Genomic DNA, 23,767 nt, shown 5'->3' with positions numbered 1-23,767 from the left:
TTTTTAAACTAAAGAGACTTGAAATTTTGATACGGACCTCCTGAAACTTTGTAAAGTAAGAATGTACTATTTTTAAGTAAGACACTAAAAAAGCCTGTTTAATAAATTCTAAAATAGTCAATTCTAATATGTGAACTCTGAGTATGTCTATTTTAATTTTCAGAGATCATTTTTATTTCCAGTTTTCATTGTTAGGAATAATAATCTTTCTGAAGACCTAATTTCACAAAAGATGAGGGCAGTAGTTATTGTTGGTGATTTGCCTGGTGTGTGTGTGTGTGTGTGTGTGTGTGTGTGTGTGTGTGTGTGTTTGTTTTGATCTGGAGAGCAGAAACTTTTGTGGTTTATGTTTAGTAGTTCCCTTTCCTGAAAATGCAGGTGGGCTTTATGGTTTTCCCCTCAGACTTATTGATTTGTCTTTATTCTCAATTTGTTTTCCATTTGTATCTGGCTGTGACAGGAAGCTTTTGAGAAACTCCATGTACTTTTTGTTAAATTGAATAGAAGAATGTGCAAACATTAGCTCAGGTGGAAACTTGACTTTGCTCCTGCCTGCCTCATTTTAGCTTAGTATTTCAACTTTAGAAGAGATTTAAATATGTTTAGCATTTTTATAGAAAATTCTACCTATTCCTTTTGAGGACACAGAACTATAAATTCTGTAATTAGTATAGTCAGAACTGAAGAGTTCTTCTTGAAAAGCTGCATTCACACAGGAGGAGTCTGCATAAAGTGTTTTCAGTTAAATTTTCAGAATTTGTTTCATGTTGAAATTTGCCACAGCATGGTATATAAGAAAGAGCATTCAAGAAGGTGTCACAAGGCCTACATTTTCCAGCTCCAGCTGCACCTCAAATGCATTGTGCAAGAGTTAAAAGGTTTGCCCAATCATAGCTCTTTCTGTGTGCAGAAATTACATATTGTCTGGTATACAGAGAATGTGACTCAATTCCTTTTTTCTCAATATAATATTTTTAGTAGCTCCTTGAGGATCCCTGGCCTATGTCCTTGTTGCTGTTGTTGTTTTTTCAGAATTATTATATATATGTATGCATTGACAATATAAAATCTAAACTCAGCTTTGTTAAAACTACCTAACCAACCTCTTATCCCATTACTTCCCACCAAGAACTTTGTGATCCAACCACATAAAACTTTTTGCCATTTGTTGAGCATACTAGATTTTCATGGCACTTGGTATACTCTATATGGAGTGATCCCAACTTAATCACTTGGCAGTTCCTGCTTATCAAGATTTCAATCTAATATCATCTCACTCAATGGCTACTGTGTCTTCCCCAGGCCAAATTAATTGCATTCCCTCGGTTTCCCATAACATGCCCATATAAACTGTTAACCCTCTTCTCATTTTATCATGTAAGTTGGTTATTTATGTGATTTATGTGATTTTTCTTCTCTAGTGTGTGAGTTTTTTACAGGGGAGAGAATGTGTTGTATTTATCTTTGTATCCTTAGTTTCTAGCCTAATATCTGAAATGTAATAGAACTCAACAAATATTGAGTGGATTGATGGTTTGGTAGCTAAATCAGAATATGAGCAAATAGAAGCAATTTTTTGTAAGCATTTTTTTGTAGATTATTCTAACTAAAGATGGTGTATAGACTAGCTGACCTCTTAGAGATCCTGCAGAGCTTTTAGTCAATATAGAACTTCTTGACTTTAAGCATCCTTGAGTTGTGACAGTGTTGAGGGGTATGACTTTCTTGTCCTAAGAGTTTTGAGAATAAGACCAACTATGCAGTGCCAGAAATGTTTTCCAGTAGTGCCTATTAAGAGTGAACTCTAGGACTGCTTGAAGTATTTGCAGATGAACAATAATACTTTGATATCAACAACATTTACAGCCTTGCCTGCAATGGTCATTTGAGTGTTGACCTCTGATGATCAACATAATCTTACATATTTTTATTCATTTTAACTCTTTAAAAGCAACTTTATTTTCTGGATAATATTCTGAGTATATAAGCACATTATAAGACATTTTGTCTAAGAGAAATTGATATATCTTTATGCATGTTAGCTTATTTACATATATCTTAACAACAAAATGCTTCTTTTTGAGAAACATTTCATTGGAAATCATTTCAAGTATATTTATTCTTTTGTTGCTTTATTTGAATGACTGAGTAAGCAATTCTTGAGCATTAACTGTGTGACTAATATTGAACTAAACATATATTGATGGGAAAGAGACCTAAGTCTCTTTATACAAAAAGTATAGGGACAACTAGGTGGCTCAATTAGTTAAGTGTCTGGCTCTTGATAATGGCTCAGGTCATGATCTCACAGTTTGTGGGTCTGAGACCTGCATCAGTCTCTGAGCTGACAGTATAGAGCCTACTTGGGATTCTCTGTCTCCCTCCCTCTCTGGCCTTCTCCCATTCAAACACACATGCTCTCTCTCTCTCTTTTACTAAATAAACTTAAAAATAAAATATAAACAAATAAATAACAATAAACTGGGAGGCAGTATAGTATAAACAATGCAGTCTTGAGAACTTTGAATATGGCTCTGTAACCTAGCTTCACACTCTATCACTTAAGTGATTGAATCTTTCTCATGTTTCCGCATTGGGAAAATGGCTTCATGAGGGTAGGGTACCTTTCCTGCTTGTCTCATGTACCATTAAATATACAGTACTTGTCACAGCACCTAGACATCTATATAACTCTACCAAATGTTATAAAGAAAAAAAAGTCCAAAGTATTCTTGGGAGAAGGGGTTGCTATATGAGTGGGAAGAGTCAACAAAGTCTTCAAAGGGATGATATTCAAACTGATTCTTAAAGATTTAATAGGACTTTTTCTGTACAATTATGATGGAAGTGATCATGGTAATAATAGCTATAAGAACAATAACTAATAACACGGTGTCATATTTTTTTATGTGCTAGGCAGTGTTTTAGAACATTGTATATATTAAATCATTTAAATCTCTAAATTTAAAGTTTTCTAACCCTCATTTTACAGATGAGAAAACTGTAGCACAGAGACTTTAAGACATTTGTTTAATGTCTTAAAGATCCCTGACAAGTAAATAGTTGATCCTGTATTCAAACACAAGCAGGAGAATTTCTGAGTCTTATTCAAAACTGTCAGCAGCTTCCTCTTTTTTAGTGGATGTCATAGAAAGCAATGCGAGTGATGATCTCCCTATTTCTGGAAGTTCAAATTTAGAGTCCTTCCTATATGGGGTAAATATAACGTGGACCTAGGCGTTATGAGGCCATGAGTCTGACCAATACCCACAGAGACAATGTACTGTAGCTGGGGCCTGGGACAAAGGGATATCCCATTATACTCTATAAACACCCCAGAAGGCTGCACTAAATTAGACTTTAGAATGACATGGTAGTATGGGGCATAACTAAATATTATTCAAGTTAGTATCATTTCCCATGTAGGTGAATGTAGTTTTGTGCTCTACTATGTGGGTTTGATACTATTTTATGTGCAGTGGGTAGGTCCTCCAACTAGCTTTTCTTTTCTTTCTCTGCAATCACAGAATCAGACTGTTACTAACATTCAAACAAATGTCCCAGATTCCTTAGCCTGGGAATTCTCATTTTTCAATCACATACTCATTGCTTCATTAGTATTTCTCAATTCTCAACTCCAAAACATTGAGCCTCCCTCACTAGAAAGTTATTTTTAAATATATATACCTTCTCCTAGGAATATAAAATATATTTCAAATTCCAGTAAAATACACATAAGAATTATCAAAGGAATTGTGTGAATAGTCTTGGCAAACTCCAATTTTTTTTCTTATTTCTGGCAAGTGGAACCTTATGTAGAATTATATCACTTAACTAATTAGAAAATTATCAGCTTATATAATACCTATGTGGAAAAAAATTGGTTAAAACCTGCATCTTTGGTTTTTAATTTGATAATTCACCTAGGGAACTAATATAATACCTTGATCTTGAATCATAAACCATCTAAGGTATATTTAATAAACATTATTGAGGTATAATTTACATATGATGAAGTGCATCTATTTAAAATTTACAATGTGATGAATTTTGACAGATAGATACATCTGTGAAACCATAATAAGAATACTAATAATTTCCATCAATCCCAAGAGATTCTTCATGCCCCTTTTTAGCCCTACCTTCCCTCTATGCATAGGTGTAGGCAGCAGTATATCTACTTTGTATCACGATGTTAATTTTTATTTTCTAGAATTTTCTATAAGTATAATTATACTATATATAGTTTAATTATTTTGACATGTATCTCATTTTGTTTACCCATTTACCCATTGACATACATGTGAGTTATTTCTACTTTGCTAGTACTATGGAAAAGCTTCTATGAGCATTTGCGTACAAGTATGCATGGACATGTTTTCATTTCTCTTAATATCTAGAAATTCCATGTAGTTTATGTTTAACTTTTTAGAAAATGTCAAGCTGTTTTCCAGAAGGGTTGGAGGACCATTTTACTTTCCTACCTATAGTGTGTGAAAGTTTCAATTCTTCCATATCCTCATCAATACTTGAAATTATCAATCTATTGAAATTTTAGTCATTTTTTAATTTACGTTTTGAAAGAGAAGGAGCATGAAAGAAGGAGAGGGGCAGAGAGAGAGAAAGAGAATCCCAAGCAGGTTCCGCTCTGGCCCAGCATGGGGCTCAACCCCATGAACCATGATATCATGGCCTGAGCTGAAATGAAGAGTTGGCTGAGCCACCCAGGTGCCCCAATTTTAGTCATTCTAAGGGGTGTGTGGTGGTATCTCATTATGGTTTAAAAATTATTTCCCTAATAGCTTAAAATATTGACTTTCTTTTCTTGAGTTTTCCATCCACTAATATTTTTAAATATCTCAAATAATCTTTACAATCCCTTATGGACGATGTATTTTTATAGGAAAACAAACAGAGAAGAATTCCTGATAAACTGAAATCAAGAAGTATCTAATTGTAAATACTACCAATTTTCTGCCTCCCTGGCACCAAGTAACACCCAACCTATTTGGTTTCTACACTATTGGACAAAGGGTTAGTATGTAAGAGTCAGAGTCAATAGAGTGGCTACTAAGAAAAACAGGAGTCCTGAAGATTAAAAAAAAGAAGAAAGTTATTAAGTATTGGAATTCTTCAAAGCCTGGTCATAGGGAATTTTCTTTCCTCATGCACTTCTTTCAGAGGTTAAATGATATCATTGATATTCAAGGTTTTAATACAGCGTATTCAGAGACAATGAATAAAGTTATATTTCTACCCCAGAAATTTACTCTGAGGTTTAGATACATGTATTCAACTTAGGGTTAGAAAAGGCATCCTAAATATAAATGAACAAACAACAAGCAGATAATAAACAATAATGATATCTCTCAACCCACACATATGCACCTACTCTGTTTTACTCCTCTTTAATTATGGCCTGTTTCAGTGAATGACATTACAAATTAATTATCCAGTTAGGTATACATCAGAAACCCGGAACTCATTCTTCATTTCTCCCCATATCTGATGTAGCACCACTGCCTCTTGGTTATACTCTAAAATGTTCCTTGAGTCCAATCATTTGTCTTTGTTTCTACTGCTAATTCTCTAGTCTAAACCTCTACTATGTATTGCCTGCATTACTGAAAGTGCCTTCTACATAGACTATACACTGCCCTTATTACCCTTTTTCAATCCTCCACATTGCAGCTAGAATGACTTTACTGAAATGCAAATACATATCACAGCCCTCTTAATATTCACTTAAATATTTTGTATACGTTTTCATACACACACACATGCACACACATGTGTGGTCCAGATGGTTTTATTCTGGTGAATTCAACCAAACATTTAAGGAAGAAATAATAAGAGTTTTATGTAAAATATTCCAAAATATTGAAGAAGAGACAATACCTTCCAATTCATTCTTTGAGATAGGTATCTGATATCAAAAACGGGAATATAAGAAAAGCATACTACAGAATAATATCCCTCAGGGACATAAATGCAAAATCCAAATAAAATTTTAGCATAGCTAATCCAATACTGTATAAAATTATAATACATCATGACCAAGTAAGGTTTATCTCAGGAATACAGTGTTTAAATTAAAAAAATCACCATATAAACTAAGAAAAAATAATCATATATATAATCATGTATACACAATACACACGTGTGTGTGTGTGCAGAAAAGACATCTGAGAAAAACCAATGTCTATTCTTGATTAAAAAAAAAAAAAAAAACTCTCAGCAAAGTAGAAGCAATTAGAAGGGACCTTCCTTAACCTAATAAAGAACCTTATGAAAAACCAACAGCTAATATTATACTTAATTTTGAAAGACTGAATATTTTCACCTTATCAGGAACAAGACAGAGATATTCATTTGCACTACTTTCATGCAACACTGTACTGGATGTTCTGTCCAGCATTTTCAGTCAAGGAAAAGAAACAAAGGAAGAAGTAAAACTTACTATTCACAGATGACATGATATGATCTGATGGAATCTATAAAAAAAAGTGGGGGACAAATGAGTGAGTTTAGCAAGTTAGTAAGATAAAAAGTTGATCTAGAAAACTCGAGTGTATTTGTCCACAGTAAGAATGAACAGTTAGAAACTGAAATCAATCAAGCAATTCTATTTACAATAGCAAAAAATATTAAGTACTTAGGAATAAATCTGATGAAAGATGTGAAAGAACTGTGCACTTAAAATTACACAGTATTGCTGAGGAAAATTAAAGATGATCTAAATGAAGAGGTACCTTGCTCCTATGTTGAAAGACTAATCATTGTTAAGATGTTTATTCTCTACAGATTAATCTAGAGATTCAACATAATCCCTATCAAAGTTCTAGAGAAATTGTCATAGACGTCAACAAGCTAATTCTAAAATTCATATGGAAATTCAAAGTATCTAGGAGAGTCAAAATAGCTTTGAAAGAAAGAGCTGGTATAAAGATGGTATTTGTGTAAAGGTAGACAAATAGATCAATAGAGAGGAATTGAGAGTCCAAAAGTAAACCAGACTTCTAAGGACAAGTGATTTTTGACAAAAGCCTACAATTGAGTGAAGAAAGGAGAGCTATTTTAGCAAGTAGTGCTTGAACAATTGGATATACGTATGCAAAAAAAAAAAAAAAAAAAAGAGCCTGGATCCATACCTCACACTGTGTATAAAAAAATAGGTCCAAATTTATCATAGACTTAAATGTAAAACATAAACTACAAAAATTCTGGAAGATACTAGAGGGTAACATCTTTGTGACTTTAGTCACATTGATTAGATATGGCACCAAAAATATGAATCATAAAAGTTAATAAATTGGATAGGCACTATTAAAAGAATGAGAACACAAGCTATAAACTGGGGGGAAATATGTGCAAACATATATCTAATTGAGGGCTTAACTCCCAATTATATAAAGAACTCTCAAGACTCAACAAGAAACAACTCAATTTCAAAGATGACTGAAAGATTTGAGTAGACACTACCAAAGAAGATCACAGACAGCAAATAAGCATGGAAAATTGTTCGCTATTACTACTTAGGGAAAAGCAAATTAAAATTACAATGAGATAGTAATATACATCTATTAAAATGGCTAAAATTAAAATGATCATACCAGGTTTGACTTAAATCTGAAGGGGCTGGAATTCTGATCCACTATTGGAGGGAGTTTTAAATGGTACAATCACTTTTAAAGTTTCTCAAAAATGTAAATGTATGTCTACCATGTGATCATTCTTTTCCAATCCAATAAAAAAGAAAATATATGTACAAAGACTTATACACAAATATGCAGAACAACTATGTAGCCCCAAAGTGGAAACAATGCAGATGTTCATTAACAGATGAATGGATAAACAAAATATAGTATATCTTTACAATGTACTGTTACATAGCAATAAAAAAGAGGTGAATGAGACAACAGCATAGATGAATCTCAGATATGTTAAGTGAAAAAACAATCAGGAAAAGCACATACCATATGATTTCATTTATATAAATTTCTAGAAAGTGCAAACTAATCTGTCATGATAGAAAGCAGATCTCAGGTTGCTTTCAGATGTAGAGTAGGATAGATTTGCTTGACAGGGGTTATAAAGGTGAACAGTTATGTTCACTGTCTTGAGTGTGCTGATGGTTTCAGGGATGTATACATACACTGAAGCTTATGTTGTACTTTACATATTTGTTTATATTATATTTCAGTTATATCGATGAAGCTACTTTAAAAATATTTTCAGGTAGTTTCCAATGGCTTTTAGAATACAAACAAAAATCTTAAATGTAGTCTGCGTAGGTTGACCTTTACTTTCATCAGCCTCTCCTCACTTGATGTTTGCCCTTGTCCATGTTCTAGTTATTCTGGGCTTATCTCAGTTCTCCCTACACTCCTTGTTTTTGACACCACGTGTTCTTTGTATATTTTTTTCCCTCTATTTGAGATGTTTTTCAGTATTCCATGTGTCCAGTAAATTCCCATTCACTTTCCCAATTGTGTATTTTCTGATGAGATCCTCCTATAGGCTTTCATGAAGTCATGAAGCTCTACTCAATGCATGTATCCCAAATCGCCTTCCTTACTAGTCTCCATGAGGCCAGGACTGTATTGATCTAGTTAAACTGCATTCCAAACTCAGCATAGTGTGTAGCACATAAAAGATACACAAAAATATTTGTTGAAGGAATTGAGTGAATAAGAAAATAGTAATTGGGAACCACAATAAGTAAATATGCAAATGTCATGAACACAGCAAAGGCTTTTCTGTGGTCATATGATAACAACTTTAGCAAACACAATTTAGATCTTCCAACACATTATATCTGAGAATGACTATCCTTATAACGAAAGGAGAGAGCACCAGCACTTTTATAATGGGATTAATTCACACACTGTAGTAAAATACAGTTATCTCACAATAACTTTATTTTAAGCAAACAGGAAATGGAAATCTACTTTGGCTATATTTATAATTTGGTGCTATCAAGTACTTTAACCAGCATTCTTGCAGCTTATTAAGAGAAAAAGATAATTGGGTCATAATCTTAATTCTGTGGTATGTTACTGGAGATTGTAAAAGAGATTGATGTCTTCCTGGTTTCAGACAAGCGTTTGTTGCACTGAGTATTCATTTCACTTTGTTTGGGTATGATTAGCTGAGGGCCCCTGCTTGCAACATAATAGAGTGGTGTTCTTCAGGGTAAGTAAGTCACCTCATTTAGCTCTTGCAGCTTGAAGAACCATCTATTGTTTAGATGAAAGGAGGCTGATAAGGAAAATCTATTTGTAGTAGTAAAGCACAGTGGCAATATAAAGCCATTTAAAATGAGCCATGTTTTTGACAGTCTATCCATGAATTGCTGCTTTCAAAGTTAACTTCTATTTAGTATATATTTTTTGACAATGAACAATTTGCCATTGTTTCACAGATGGACAAACACAGTATAAAATAGAATTAGTCATTTCATAGGAATTTTGCTGTGTTTGACGGATATATGAAATAAGTTTCTTGGCTTGATTTGGTATATAATGAATGAATGAATTAAAGAATGAATGAATGAACAAATATTGTTAAGCATTCATTAATAATATGTGCCAGGTCAGCAAAAGAAACAGTCAACAAAAAGAAAAGTCAATCTCTAGAAAGGGAGAAATATTTGCAAATCATATATGTACATAATGGTTTAATACGCAAAATATATAAAGAACATATATAACTCAATAGCAAAAAAGCCCCCAAACTCAAAAAATTGTAATTAAAAGTGGGCAGAAGAGCTGTATAGACATATTACCAGAGAAGACATACAGATGGGGAACAGGAACATGAAAAAGTGCTCATTATCATTAATCATCAGGGAAATGCAAGTAAGAACCACAATGAGATATCACATCACACCTGTTAGAATGGCTGTCATCAAAAAGACGAGATAACAAGTGTTAGTGAGGATGTAGAGAAAAAGTTATCCTTATGTACTGTTGGTGGAGATGTTAGGGAAACAAGCTGAATGTCCATCAACAGATGGATAAAGATGTAGTATATACAATGGTATATTATTCAGCCATAAAAAAGAAATAAATCTTGACATTTGCAGCAATATGGATCAACCTTGAGGACATCATGCTAAGTGAAATAAGTCAGAGATAAACAAGTACTGTATGATATAACTATACATGGAATCTAAAAAAGCCAAACTCATAGAAACAGAGAGTAGAATGGTGATTACCAGAGGCTGAGGAATAGTGGAAATGGAGATATATTGATGAAAAGGCATGAAATTTTAGTAATAAGATAAATAAGTCATGGGGATCTAATGTACAACATGGTGATTATAGTTAACAATACTGTATTATATATTTGAGAGTTACTAAGAGAGTAGATCTTAAATGTTCTCCCCACAAAAAAGAAGTGGCAATTAATGTGAGATGACAGAAGTGTTAGCTAATGCTATGGTGGTAACCATTTAGCAGTGTGTAAGTATATCAAATCAACATATTGTACTCTTTAAACTTGTACAACTTTATAATTCAGTCATATCTCAATAAAAAACAATAGAGCTTTTATAACTGAAAAGTATAATAATAAGTTAAAAACAAAATAAATGTTTTAAAGAACTAAAGACAGAATTAGTACGTGGAAAGATTTCTGAGGAAATTACCCAGTGTAGCACAAGCAGCCAAAGAAATAATGGATATAAAAGAAAAGGAAATATATGTATAATCAAAATTAAAAAAAAAAAAAGGATAAGAGAACATGGAGAGAAAAAATGCATAGTGGTATGACTTCACATTTTTTTTTATAATTGATTAAAGACATGAGTCCTTGGATTCATTTTGTAATTGATTAAAGATATGAATCCTTAGATACGGCCATTACAAAAAAACGTAAACAGGATACAGAAAGTGAATTTCATATCTAATTACATTGGAGTGAATCTCCAAAACAATGAACAAAATTGGTCAGTGTGAAAAACCGAGCAATTACAAAAAAGGATGACTAGATTTATTCTTCAGAATACTTGGAGAAATAAGCTGGCAACCTAGAACTTATACTCAGCTAAACTGTCATGTAAAAACCCAATAAAATGACCAAATAAAATAAAAATAACATCTTGAGACAAATCAAAATGGAACAGAATTTTGCTCAGGTATCATGTATAAGATACTTATGGAGAATAAAAATGAGTCCCATGGGATTTTTAGTGAAAATTTAAATTCATACAAGCATAAATTGACTATTACACATTAACAATTTTTGAATATTCATGCTCTTTGCACTAAGAATTCCTTATCTGTAACTTTAAGCCAAATAATTTTGTTATACATATGTGCCAATATTTTCCTATAAGAATGTTTCAATTTTTTTCATAATATTGAAGTAAGAAATATTCTCGAACTGTAACAAGAAGCGACTTGTGAAACATGCCATGAAATATTGAAAATACTATGGCATCATTAATGGCATTTTTGTATGCAGATTTTTGTCTAAAAGCAAGAATAGGTACCAAAGGTATATTTTTTTCAAAAACAGCCTACACTATTGAATATAGTTTGAATACAGTTTTATTGTGATGTTATTGGAGCTGTATCTTCTAAAATACTACAGTTAATTATCTCTGGCATTGGAGTAATGAGTACTTTCAAATGGTTTGTTCCTGATAGTACTTTAAAATTATTTCCACATCAAACTTTGCATTTGTACTTAGCATTTATTTTTAATAATATTTTTTCTATTTGCATAGAAAAATATGTATTTTACTTAATCCTCATTGGACCCCTCTGAGGTGTTTTATTTAACAACCTATCCTTTTTTTTAATGGATGGGAAAATTAACTGTCAAAGAGGTCAACTGATTATTTCAGTTACAAAGTGTAAAAGCTAGGACTGGAACCCAAGATTCAAATCTTATTCTTTCAACACTGACATCAAATTTGGTGAACAGGACCTAAATAGTGCTTTTGTTTGTTTCTTTTTGTTTTTTGTTTTTTTTTTAATTTGATTTTCATACTGAAGCAACTTGCCCAGGTGGTGGGAGGGTGATATTTTGGAGTTGCTATGTCAAAATGGTGCTTAAGAGTGAAAGTGAACTTGATGAGAAGTCTTAAAGGCAAATTTTTGCCTGGCCTTATTCTGAAGGTGAGGACAATCATTATTTCAAAAATGCTTGATGCTAACACAAAATGTCAAAATTGATTTTGAATCAATGAGCTAAGCTTCCTCAATAAAGATTGTATTGTTTCCAACTAGGTGTTGGGGGTGTTTGGGTCACATAGTTAGGGGTAGAAATGAGAAGAAAGGGAGGAATCAGAAATGACAGAGCATGAAGAGTCAGCAGGCATGGGGAAAGCATGATGCATTTTAGAGTCAGTTTTATGGGGTCTAACGCTAGTACAAACCTTCATTGCAGGTATGTGTTCCTCAGCAAGAGGGATTTGAAATTGCTGAGAAAGTGTGAGGGGAAATTTTTGGAGACTAAAATTTGTGAAGAAAGTTTAGAGTCAGAACTGTTGAGTATAAAGATATTATACATATTGGGTAGGTCTGATAGGTTTATTCTTTCCTGTTAATTTTTATTGTAAAAATAAAATCAGGAAATTAACATAAAGCTCTTACAATTTACTGAGAGCCTAGGAAAAAACCAGGTAAGTGTGACAGGCATTTTGAAATACATTATCTCTTTTAAGCCATATAGGGATCCTATAGCATTATTACCATTTTACAAAACCAGAAATCATGGTTCAGAGAAGTTAACTAGATTGGTCAAGAATTCTTACAACTTAAAGTACATTTATGAATACTTAATTATATATACTTCATTACTGTTGGAAAGAGGTACTGTTAGCTTTTATTTCATGGCAGTCTCTTCAATTAATCTATAAAGTCATTGATGACAGAAAGGCATATTCACAGACCTCTCCACCTTACAAATTTGAGAAACCTCAATAATAAAAATACAGGTTATATTACAAACCTATTGATGTTTTAAAGTATTTAAAATTTTAATTTTAATTACTTTAAAATTTTACTAAAAATTTTAATTACTTTAAAACATCTCTACAAAAGATTAAGTGAAAATAAGTGGACTTCAATTTGCAGTGAAAGGGAAGGGAAGGAAAATAATGGTTGAAATCACACAGCAAAACTTAGTGTGTCTGATTGGCTCCAAAGTCCTTATGTCATCTTAATCTACCACACTTTTTATAGGAATCATGGGAAGAATTCCCTCAAAGAGGTACTAAATAAACCCTGTTATGGAAAGTCATGAAAAAATAGAAGTGTTAGCTGTAAGAGGCAGAATAGCCTACTTTAAGAACTTGGCTCCTATGGTCAGATTGGTTGGGTTCAAATTCCAATTGTATCACCCAGATGTCATGTACTGTGTTATTGTTCCAAATATTCTCTCCTCCTCCCCAGTGAGAGGATTACCCTTCTCCACCTGACTGGCATCAGGTTTGACCATATGACCTGCCTTGGCCAATAAAATGTGAAGAGGGATATGTTTTTAATGTCTGAGCAGAAATGTGAAGAACCACTTCATATTCAGCCATTGATCATTGAGAATATCATGTCCCTGGTAGATGGTATTCTTTTATGGAACAACATGGGCTAGGGTCCTAGTCAAGCTGTGAAGGACATGTAACAAAAGGGAGAAATAAACCTTTGTGGTCGAAAGCCATGGAAATTTTTTTGTTAGTTGATTCATTAAGCTAACTAGTACACCAATTTTGTTAGCCTGGAGACATCTCTCTCTGATTCACTTCCCTTTTTTTATAAGATTTAGTGGTTTGGTGATTAAATAAATTAATGTAGATAAAGTACCTAAACCAGAGCAGAGCTGGTAAATATTTCTCTGAAGAGGAAAAGTTTTGATCCATTATGTTTGTCAATTTCCATGGGGATAAATTCTTCTTTCACAGCTGATTCCAAGCTACTATCATGATGCCACTGAGTGGAGATTTGGAAAGAGGTACACAAATTGGGCTTTCAAGAGTAGGGTCTGGCTCCAGCCCATAGATGAATTTAGAATAGTGCACATAGCAAACACTTATCCAAGCATATCAAATAGTAAGCACTATAGAAGAGTTTAATGAAGACAGGTGACTGAATGGAATTGCTTGTTAAATCTCCTTTTATTCTTAAGATTCTATGTTTGGAAGGCAACTCAGAGAATTCAGCACTGGAGGTAAACTTGTAGGTACTCTGGTATATCCATTTCATCGTGATAGACAAGGGAATTGGGGTTTAGAGAGTCTGGGTAGCTTGCTAAAAGTTATCCAGTCAATAAGAAAAAACACCAGGACTCTTGGTGTACAATATACCCTTTTCCCTTCCAACATGAAACACTTCTTTTTAAAAATTGCTTTGGAGGGGTGCCCGGGTGGCTCAGTTGGTGAATCTCTTGTTTTGGCTCCAGTCATGATCTCACGGTTCATGAGTTCAAGCTCCACATTGGGCTCTGTGCTGACAGTGTGGTACTTGCTTGGGATTCTTTCTCTGTCTCCATCTCTCTCTTCCCCTCCTGTACTTGCACTCTCTCACTCTCAAATAAATAAACTTTAAAACTAATAAAAATTGCAATGGAAAGGCTCAAGAGAGAAAGGAAAAAGGGTAAATAGGTAGTGCCTCTTACCTTTTCTCAATTTCTGATTAGTAATAATAACAAAATATTAAAATTGAATCCTGGTCATATTTATTGATAATCCTGGTTTTAGGGATGTGATTTTGAGTCAGTTTTGAGGAAAGTTGTCGTTAGGAAAAAATTTTAATAGCATATAGTTGTCATGTATAATTTTGAAAAAGTGATGATTATTAGAACTGTAAATATTACAAATCATTGAAATGTCTAAGGGTGGTTATTTTGATTATTAAAATGAGTGCATCATCTCCTGGCACAGCCCAGTAATACCTCCTCCTAAAAATATTGCAGTATATCCCCATGCAGAATACTCCCAAATTAGTTCTTTTCAGACCAATAATGCAGTGTGTTCATATTTTAAGGTAACAGTGATTCATTTTTTTTAACCATAGTGGTTACTGGCTGTAACTGTGGAATGCATTGTCATGGAAACCACACCCCCCTTCTTCTGCCCCTTTTCAATTCACCCCAGAGCTATTATTGAGAAACAGGAATTAAAGGAAAGCATTTCGTCAGATGCATGTGAACAGATATAACACATACACACATATACAAACACATACACGTGTGTGTATAGAGATAAATGAATTCTCATTGATTAAATTTAAACAATAAGATTAAAGAACTGAAATACACATTTTTCTTTGTATATTGCCTTTGGCTTTCTCAGTCTAAACCAGCACAAACTATAAAATGGGAAATAACTTGAACATAGCAGCCTTTAATGCTGCCCTAGAATAGGAGGTCAGCCTTAGCTTGGGTAATTCATTAGGGAAAGACTGTGTTAGTTATTATTGGAACATCACAATATAGAGCATACAATACTTTTGGGGTGTTTGAAATCCAAATTATAGGCTAATGAATAAGGGAAATATTGTACAATTTTTTTTTTAGAATCCATTCGCCTTTGGAAAAACAGCCATAATTATAGATGCTCTGTAGGTGGAAGTGCTCACACAATCACACATTTTATGGTAACATAAAGGGATAAAATGATAAGGGATACACTTAATGTGTGAATGTGACTTTAGGATTCACAGAAGGCACCAGACCAGAGTTCTGATCCTAAAATGTGATCTGGTATATTTAAGCACATATATATTAGACCTCCTGAGCCCCAGCAGCCCCTAGATGCCCAACAAATGGAATCAGTCCTGACTGCTAATAGGGGAATTGACAAGGTAAGGATTCCTGTGCTTACTATGAGACTCCCAAAGCCTGAGGCATAGATAGCTCCCTTCTTCAGTTAGAACTAGATTTGCCTCAACTTTTACAGTCTTTTTATGGGGATCTTTGCTCATACTTTGTTCCATGTTCATTTCCCTTCAGGAGGTCTTAATTTTGTAAGCAGTACCCATATTCCTCTCACCAGAAGCCTGAGTAAAAATGTTGAGTCCTTGATATCCTCCTGGCCTATGGAATGATAACATAGAGTTGAACCTAAGAATCCCAAGGAATTATTCAATCAGGTTTGGTTTCCATTAACTTGAGACAAGAGGGGAGGGTATTTTGGATATGGGCAGGTGAAAGAAAGTTTATAGGGCACTGCATTTGACTTGACAATTTGCAAGTTGGTCTTTTGTTCTTATTGGAACTTATAAGTCTGAATCATATAGTGGTATTGGGGCTCATTAATTTAGATAGAGCTCAAGTGATCTGGTATTCTCCTGGAACTGCATTAGGAAGATGTGTTTCCAGCAGAATTTGCTATGGATATTTAGGACTCTTTTGCTGGTATATTTCAAGCAGGATCTCAGGTGAATGCCCAATCAGAGACTTTTGAAACTACCATATTCATGTGAATATGACAGCCCTAACCCTTCTCAAATAAATCTGGAGTCTTGACAACATGATTCTGGAGAAATAGGTGAAGTCTCCCATGATGTTGCTTTGTAAACTATCTTGTCAGTTTGCTTTAAGTCATCTTCATGGTTTATTGACTGTGTGGCTTGGGCAAGTGATATATCCTCAGGGCCCCCGTTTCTTCCTCTGGAAAAATGTGTCCAATAATCTCTCTCTCTCTCTCAGGCTAAGACATGAGACAGGCTGTGTAAGTAAAGAGAGCTTCTAGGTACCACCAGGACTTACCACAGGAATTTCCTTATTGTCTAGTTTTCATGACAACCCTGCAAGGTAGGAGTTAATAGCATCACTTCACAGATAAGCAGAGGCTCAAACAGTGTTAAGTGATTGACACAAAGCCACTCAGCACCAGTGACAGAGTCTAATTCAAATCCTGATGTCATCCTTTCTTTCCAACCATTTGTGAGGCAAAATGCCAGGCACTCAGGTGGCACCAAAAGGGTGCTAGTTTTACCCACTTCCTACTCTTCTACATCCCTCCTAACTTTTTTTTATTTTTTTTTATTTTTTGGTCTTCAATAAGCAGTTTTGCAGCTGGGCCAGCCACATGCTGATTTTTTTTTTTTTTTTTTTTTTTGTCTTTTGCAATTTTGATAGCCTCACTTTAAAAAGGAAGAAAAAAGAAAAAAAAGAAAAGAAAGAAAAAACCAGTAAAGCATATCCACCAGTCTTGCCATTCATACTTCCAGAACAGCATAAAGACTTCTGGGGCTTTTCTGAGCCTCTAAGACATCAAGGTGGGGAAGGGGCTGACTCTTTGTTTTTAAGTTTGAAAAATGTTATATCAGAAAAAAACTTGATTATGAGGAAGATTCTACCACCTAGGGGGTGAGTCAGCTCCCTGACCCAGAAGTCAAGGGCATAGGGTCCCAGCAAAATCATTTTCAGTACACTTCTACCCCAGATCCCTTTGCGGGCCATCAACTCAGGCACACCGGTATCAGAGGGCCAGCCTGGAGGATGCACTCATCAGGGTTCACAAGGGCCTCCCCTTCTTCAGAGCTCACCCTCGGAGGTCACCTATTATGGAGGCATTAGCGATAGGGGTCCAGTGTGGCCTCGGGTCACATAACACTGGAGCCCTCTTACACCAACCGCAGAGACTCTTAGGTGGCACAGAGCGCGCCGAGGGCTGAGCTAGGCTGGGAGCACCTTGCTCCCTTCCTCTGCCGGCCCCTCCCTTCCACCCCACTTGCCCGGCCAGCGCTCCCCACGGTGACTCTGGATTGCAGCAAGCCACTGGCTTTTTACCAAATCGGGAGCTGCAGTTTTTTTTTTTTTTTTTTTTTTTCCTTTTCCTTCAGAGAGAATTATTTCAGCCCCCTTCAGCTCGCATGACAATCTTGTGTGACTGGGGCGAGTAGGCGGGCACATCCTTTTACATGCTAATACTGCCCCACCTCCTTTGAACCCTCCTCTAAGCGCCTAGCTCCTTTTTATTTTTATTTTGTCTTTTTTTTTTAATTTTTTAAAATTTTACCCACCCTAAATTCACCATAGAAGGGGGGGAAACCCTTTTCGGTTCTGTCCCTCCCCCCACGCCTCATTCCCCAAGGAAGGGAGACCCCGAACGCTTGTTACTTGCCCGCGTTGCTTCTACCCAGGCGCCGGGATGGCCGCGCAGGGCGCAGGGGGCAGCTATCGGAGCGGCTGCACGGTCTAGGCTGTCACTCCATGTGCCCGGCGGCGAGCACCGTGTTCGGGTCCCCCAGCGAGCTGCCACTGCCGCAGCTCGAAAGGAATGTCCCCTGTTGTTAAGGACCCTGACTGTTTTACCCCAATGATTTGCCACTGCAAAGTTGCTTGCACCAACAACACTTTGTCGTTGATGTTTGGATGCAAGGTAGGACGAGGTTCATGTCTTTTTAATGCATGCTGCCTCCCTTGGGGGAGCTAACAATTCCTTTTGTTGTTTGTTTATGTGTCTGCTTGTTGGGAGAGTGACAAAAGCTACGACTTGCTCTGCCCTTTCTGGGAGCTGGCTGGGTTTGGGGGCCTTGAGAGCGCACGGATTTTAGAGAGTCCGATGTTGGGTTGATAACTCCTTTGTGGCAGGACCCTGGTCTCTAATGTACCGAGGTTCCAAGAGCAGATCACGCCTCGGAAAGGGGGCGCCGTAGGTGACTCTGTGCTTGGGATCTTGTCATACATTTAGTTAGTGATTGGGTTTCTGGCTGCTCATTTGTGAGCTCCTGAACTCATCACAGGTTACCACTGCCTGGAGCCCCGGACCCAACGGCCCACGATCAGGGTTATCTGGGATGGTGGATGTGCTCTTGAGATGAAATCAAACGTATCAGTTTGCAATTTGACACTTATAAATCTGAAGAGTTTATTTTTATTCTAGACAGCAAATCTGGAGATGGGCTCATGTTGCCCCTAATTGTGTATCTTTTCTGTAAGCTTATACAAGCCACTTGAAATCAACATTCAGAAATGTTATCAAGAGGTGTCACAATTAATCAGTGAAGTTTCTAGCGAGTAACTGTCCCAGCCCAGATTTTTCTAAAGGTGATTAGTTTTCCCAAGGAAAAGAGATTTGAAGGGTTTTGAAGCAGGCTACCATTCATTAATCCTTGTCTCTAACTTTGTTGGTGGACTGGAAGATGCATGAAATTTGGTATATGAGCGGTCTTAGCCCATGAATGATCTGAGTGCATGTCCCCTTAGTCCTAGACACACATACCTTTGCTTCTTTTCATTGTGCAAAGCTGGTGAGTTTGTCTGGCCTGTTTGTATAAAACACTTTTGTGGCTACTATGGTGATTCTTAGGGGAGAGAGAGCTTGATCTGAAAAAACTGAAAATTCACTTTGGTAAGTGAATGAAATCACATGATCCCTGTTGTTCTTAAAGATAACACCAGTGACTGGACTTGACACTGGTAAGCACCTTAGGCAGTAGAGTTAATGAAACATAGACATTCAACTTCATGGATAGTGCTCAGAGGAAGTGTAGCTGTAATGGAAAAATGGGGAGTCAGAATTGTGAGTTTTATACTGATTATGCCTAGAGAATCTCTTATCAGATGAGAGGTGTGGATGAAGTGATCCTCCTTGGCTCTAATATTCTCCAATAATTCTTTTATAAAATCATTTAGTGGTAAAGTTATTGCCAAATATTGATGTTTTTTTATTCAATATAGTAGACTGTACCTTAGAGTCCATTAAAAAATCACTGACCATACTGAAGACTAGCTAGATGCTCCTTTTGAAACCCTTGGAAAGGTCTTAGAGTTTTTGAAGGTTTTTGTGTTCATTGCTATCAGGAAGATGTATGTGAATGAACAGCACAGTAGCTGACTTATTAGCTCCTCTCCCTCACATAACCTGCTACCCTCCCCCATGCTTCTATCCACTCACTCTTCTAACTGTATTTACAGTGGCACCTTAGCAATGGCTACTATTTAAAATCCATTCCCATACACTTATGAGAATTGCTTTGCAGCACTAAGTGATTATGAACAAAGGTGAATAATTTGTCAAGGGAAATTAAACACAAGCTAATCATCAAATAGGATAAGCTATTGGTGTGGAAATGTTGTTGAATATGCATTCAACCCTTGAAGCTCCTTTTCAAAGAAGTTTTTTTTTTTTTTTATGATGTTAAAATTACACACATGCTTTTTTTAAGGCTAGGGAATTAAATTAGTTTAACTTACTTTAAGTTCTCTTACTTTTGGTGCTCTGGTTTGAAAAGTTCAGTTTGTGAGAGAGAACCATGTCAATACAGGCAAGCACCTAAATCATGTGTGTTGGTAGACATTGTTCTATGGAAAAGAAATCAAATCTCCATGAAAATGAAAGAATACTTTTAGAGGGTCTATCCCATTCCCTTTTGTCAAGTATTTGAATAAGATCATTCATAAGCCCAATATAATGGGATTGGTCATTACATTATAGTCATACTTAACAGTTGCTTAATTATAGACTGGTTGATGTAAATCTCCCACCTTGGAATCTTAGATATGGAAAGAGTAGTGGAGTCTCCTGCTCTTGCCTTTCTCTGGTGAAATTCTTGGGGACTATCTGATGGATGACAACAGAATACACTATACACTTGTATATCATATAGGCCTAGGTTTCAAAACTAGAAGTAGATGTACCACTTATTAGATATATGACTTCTCTAGGTCTCAGTTTCCTCATAGGTAAAACAGCCGCAGTAATAACTGTTGCCTTATACATTACTATGTCATTGTAAAAAATAGTTTAAATGAGGTACATGCAGTGCTTAGTATGTACGTATTCACCAAATGATTGATACTTTAATTTGGCCTTGGTTATTTTTACAGCTCTATTAAGAAGGGCTCATCACTTCTAGAAGGACCTTCTTTCACTGTTATTTTGATAAATTGTTTCTTTGCTGTGAGCATGATCATTGCTTTTCCTAAGGTTTCTTTTCTCTATGCAAAGTGTTTATATAAAATGTAGGAACAATTTATATATTGATAAAACATTAAAAAAACACAGTGGGTTTATGAAAACTACTGAAAAACTGATAATAATGTTTTACTCAGTAAACAAATATTCATTGAGCAATGAATAAATGCTAGACACTGGAGATGTGGCAGTGAACAACTCTTGTCTTCCATGGTCTCAAAGTCAAATGATGTGGTTGATGATTGCATTAATTGCAGTGTTGATTTATGGAAAAATATAAAATAAGGATTTTAGTTGACTATGAGCAATGAAAGTGGAATTTAAATAATTGTTGGGAAAACAACTCATGGAAATATAGATTCCAATATGGTGCCTCCAAAAATGCATTTATTCCAATATTATCCATCAAGTTTGAATGTAAGATTATTAGGATGGATATTTTCTTTCTGGGAAGATATTTATCATGTGAAGTCTGAAACCATGTTTGCATGTTGGCCAGACTTAAGTTCAAAAACACTTAAACTGTTTATTCTTATTCTCCCAAACCTAGTAATGGCTTACAGGATACTGAGTAACTTAAGTGTTGAAGGAAGAAGCCCACAATAATTTTACTTTCTTAGCAATCTCCAGGGCCACAGCTTGCTGCATCCTGGCTGTTACTCAGTTTAGTTAGCTGACTATATGGCTTATGATTATAAATGTGAAGTGTCTTTCTGTGCTAGGCTCTATCCCAGGCACTGTGATTGGTATTAAAGATACAAATTCAAGTATGGCACCATTCCTTTCCTCCATGAATTGCAAGTTTATTGAGGGAGATAATCCTACTCCCTTCTCTAAAGTATAGAAAACTAACAGTCCTATCAGTCTGTCATAAGAGAAACCAAAGCACTGTTATTCAGAAGAAAGTTTTCCTATTTTATCAGTCCTTTTTTTGCCCCAGTCCATATGCCATTGTCATACATTGCTGCTATGGGAATGGAAATTCCATGGTGAATAAGGCCTTCTGAAACCTTTTTCCCCTTATAGTAGTTTTTTGTGTTATTATCTGAAAATAGGCATAACCTTTACCTTTGCTTAACTATGTTTTCTCCACATGCAGTATAATTCAATGGTCAGCCAATATATCATTTCTCTTTCTTTTATCTTACCCATAGCTACATTGCAGGGATCTGCAGCCTCTGTGTGTCCCCTTCCCTTCACTGTCTCCTTTCCAGTCACCATTTCCAAGGCAAAAACATGCAAACAAAAAAGATTGAATATTTGTTATTATCCCTAATATTCTAAAAGTTTAATGTAAAGTATAATGTTCTCTACAATTATTGCTTTGCCTTTTTTTTTTTGTAACTGAGAAGAAGTTGTTATTGAAATAGGTTTTTGCCATAGGGAACCTCGCTCCCCTATCTCCTAGAGTCATATCTTAATATAACAGCTCACCTGAATCAAACTGTCAAGCCCCTAGGCCATATCAGGTGCCATTAATATTATGTTTGATGTATTGGGACAGAGAAAAGTTCTTAAAGTATATAGATATATATTTTTACTATGAATGCGTAGACATGTCATACACTGCCCCACCCCTCAAAGCAAGGAATCATCTGGTAAAAAGCAACTTCCATCTTGTCTACATGGTGCTTCTCCCAGAGAAAGAAGAATGTGAATAAAAAAGAGTTTAAAATGGAAGGAAATAGAAGAGGATGGAATTAAAATAAGGAAGGGATTCTTACTAAAAATGTAAAGGGAAAGAAAAATCAGCTTGATTAAGTATCCAGAAAGGCTGGACACTATCCTAAGTGCTTTACAAGTGTTATTTCTTCTAATCTCCATAGTTACCAGGTAATCAGAGAAAGGATGGAAGGAAAGAAAGTGAACTACAACAGGATGATGGGAAAGGAGAGAAGAGACATGAGGAAAGAGGGGGAAAAGGAAAAAGAAATGCCTTGTGGACTTCCATCCTCCAGAGGGTGCTTACACAATCACCCAAGATCTAAGTGTCTATCAGCACCTTTCTGGTGGACAGTTCCCTGGCACACTGGCATTCAAAACTCTTGCAAGCTTCCTTTTCCTGCCTAGAAAGTCTCTTTAAAGGAGAAGTGGGTTTGTTTGTTCATATGTGTATTTAAACATGGCCAAATTTTTTACAGAAGAGTGGCGAATATATCTATCATTATATTCATTAATAGATACATCACTAAGTCTATATATTTTGAATATTGCCAATGCCTATTTTGGTATGTTCTTTATTTTTATTTTAAAGTAATATATGTTGACTAAAATAAATTTTAAAAAACATAAAATAAAAAAACAAATTTCAGAAAATACTCTTGTCCCAAAGGACTGGAGATTAAAACTATTAATATTTTACTTTATATTTTTCTAGTTTTCTGGTACTATTTTCTATTGGTCTACATATAGCTTATTATTGAAAATGCAGTTAGAATCATCAAGTTTACTTTTTAATGCTTTAAATTTATATTAGGATTTGAATATACATTTTAATAGCTGTATAACAGATAACTATCTTTATCTTTGGATATTTAGGCTTTTGCCCACATTTTCTATTAAAAATAAAAGGCATATCTTGGTAAATAATTCTTTTTTTCATTCAGAATGACTTCCTTTGGGTAGGCTAGAATAATTAGAATTACAAAGACATATTTTAAATATTTTAAAACTCTTGATGATGGGCTATTGCATTTATTTTAACGATAGCTGTATAAATTTGTACTGCCACAAGTTACTTTATATATGATAACATTCTCTATGTTTAAATAATTTTTTTTTACTTTATGGACTTATAAATAAGAGGTAATTAGTTTATTCTCCTGCGAATAAGGTTAAAACTCTCTTTGAGTTTATAGGAGTCCCACGACTATATTGGTGTGTCCCGTTTAAAAA

General features: G+C 35.2%; 1 protein-coding gene across 8 annotated transcripts in view; it reads left to right on the top strand.

The window, feature by feature from the left end:
- DLG2 (discs large MAGUK scaffold protein 2) overlaps positions 1-23,767 on the top strand; it is a 2,113,447-nt gene that overhangs the window by 888,412 nt on the left and 1,201,268 nt on the right. Inside the window, exon 1 of one of the 8 annotated variants that reach the window (XM_078433033.2) lies at positions 17,928-18,334. The exons of 6 other annotated variants lie outside the window; for them this stretch is intronic. In XM_078433033.2, coding sequence (XP_078289159.1) covers positions 18,233-18,334 — 102 coding nt within the window. In that variant the 5' untranslated portion in view covers positions 17,928-18,232. Of the gene's footprint in view, positions 1-17,927; positions 18,335-23,767 lie in introns of those variants that run through there. One more of the 8 variants, XM_078433045.2, reaches the window with a different exon arrangement.

This window comes from Panthera onca, chromosome D1, assembly GCF_046562875.1.
Source record: "Panthera onca isolate mPanOnc1 chromosome D1, mPanOnc1 haplotype 2, whole genome shotgun sequence".
Classification (NCBI taxonomy): domain Eukaryota; kingdom Metazoa; phylum Chordata; class Mammalia; order Carnivora; family Felidae; genus Panthera; species Panthera onca.
The sequence above is the reverse complement of the archived record's forward strand: the minus strand, read 5'-3'. Positions and strand labels throughout refer to the sequence as shown.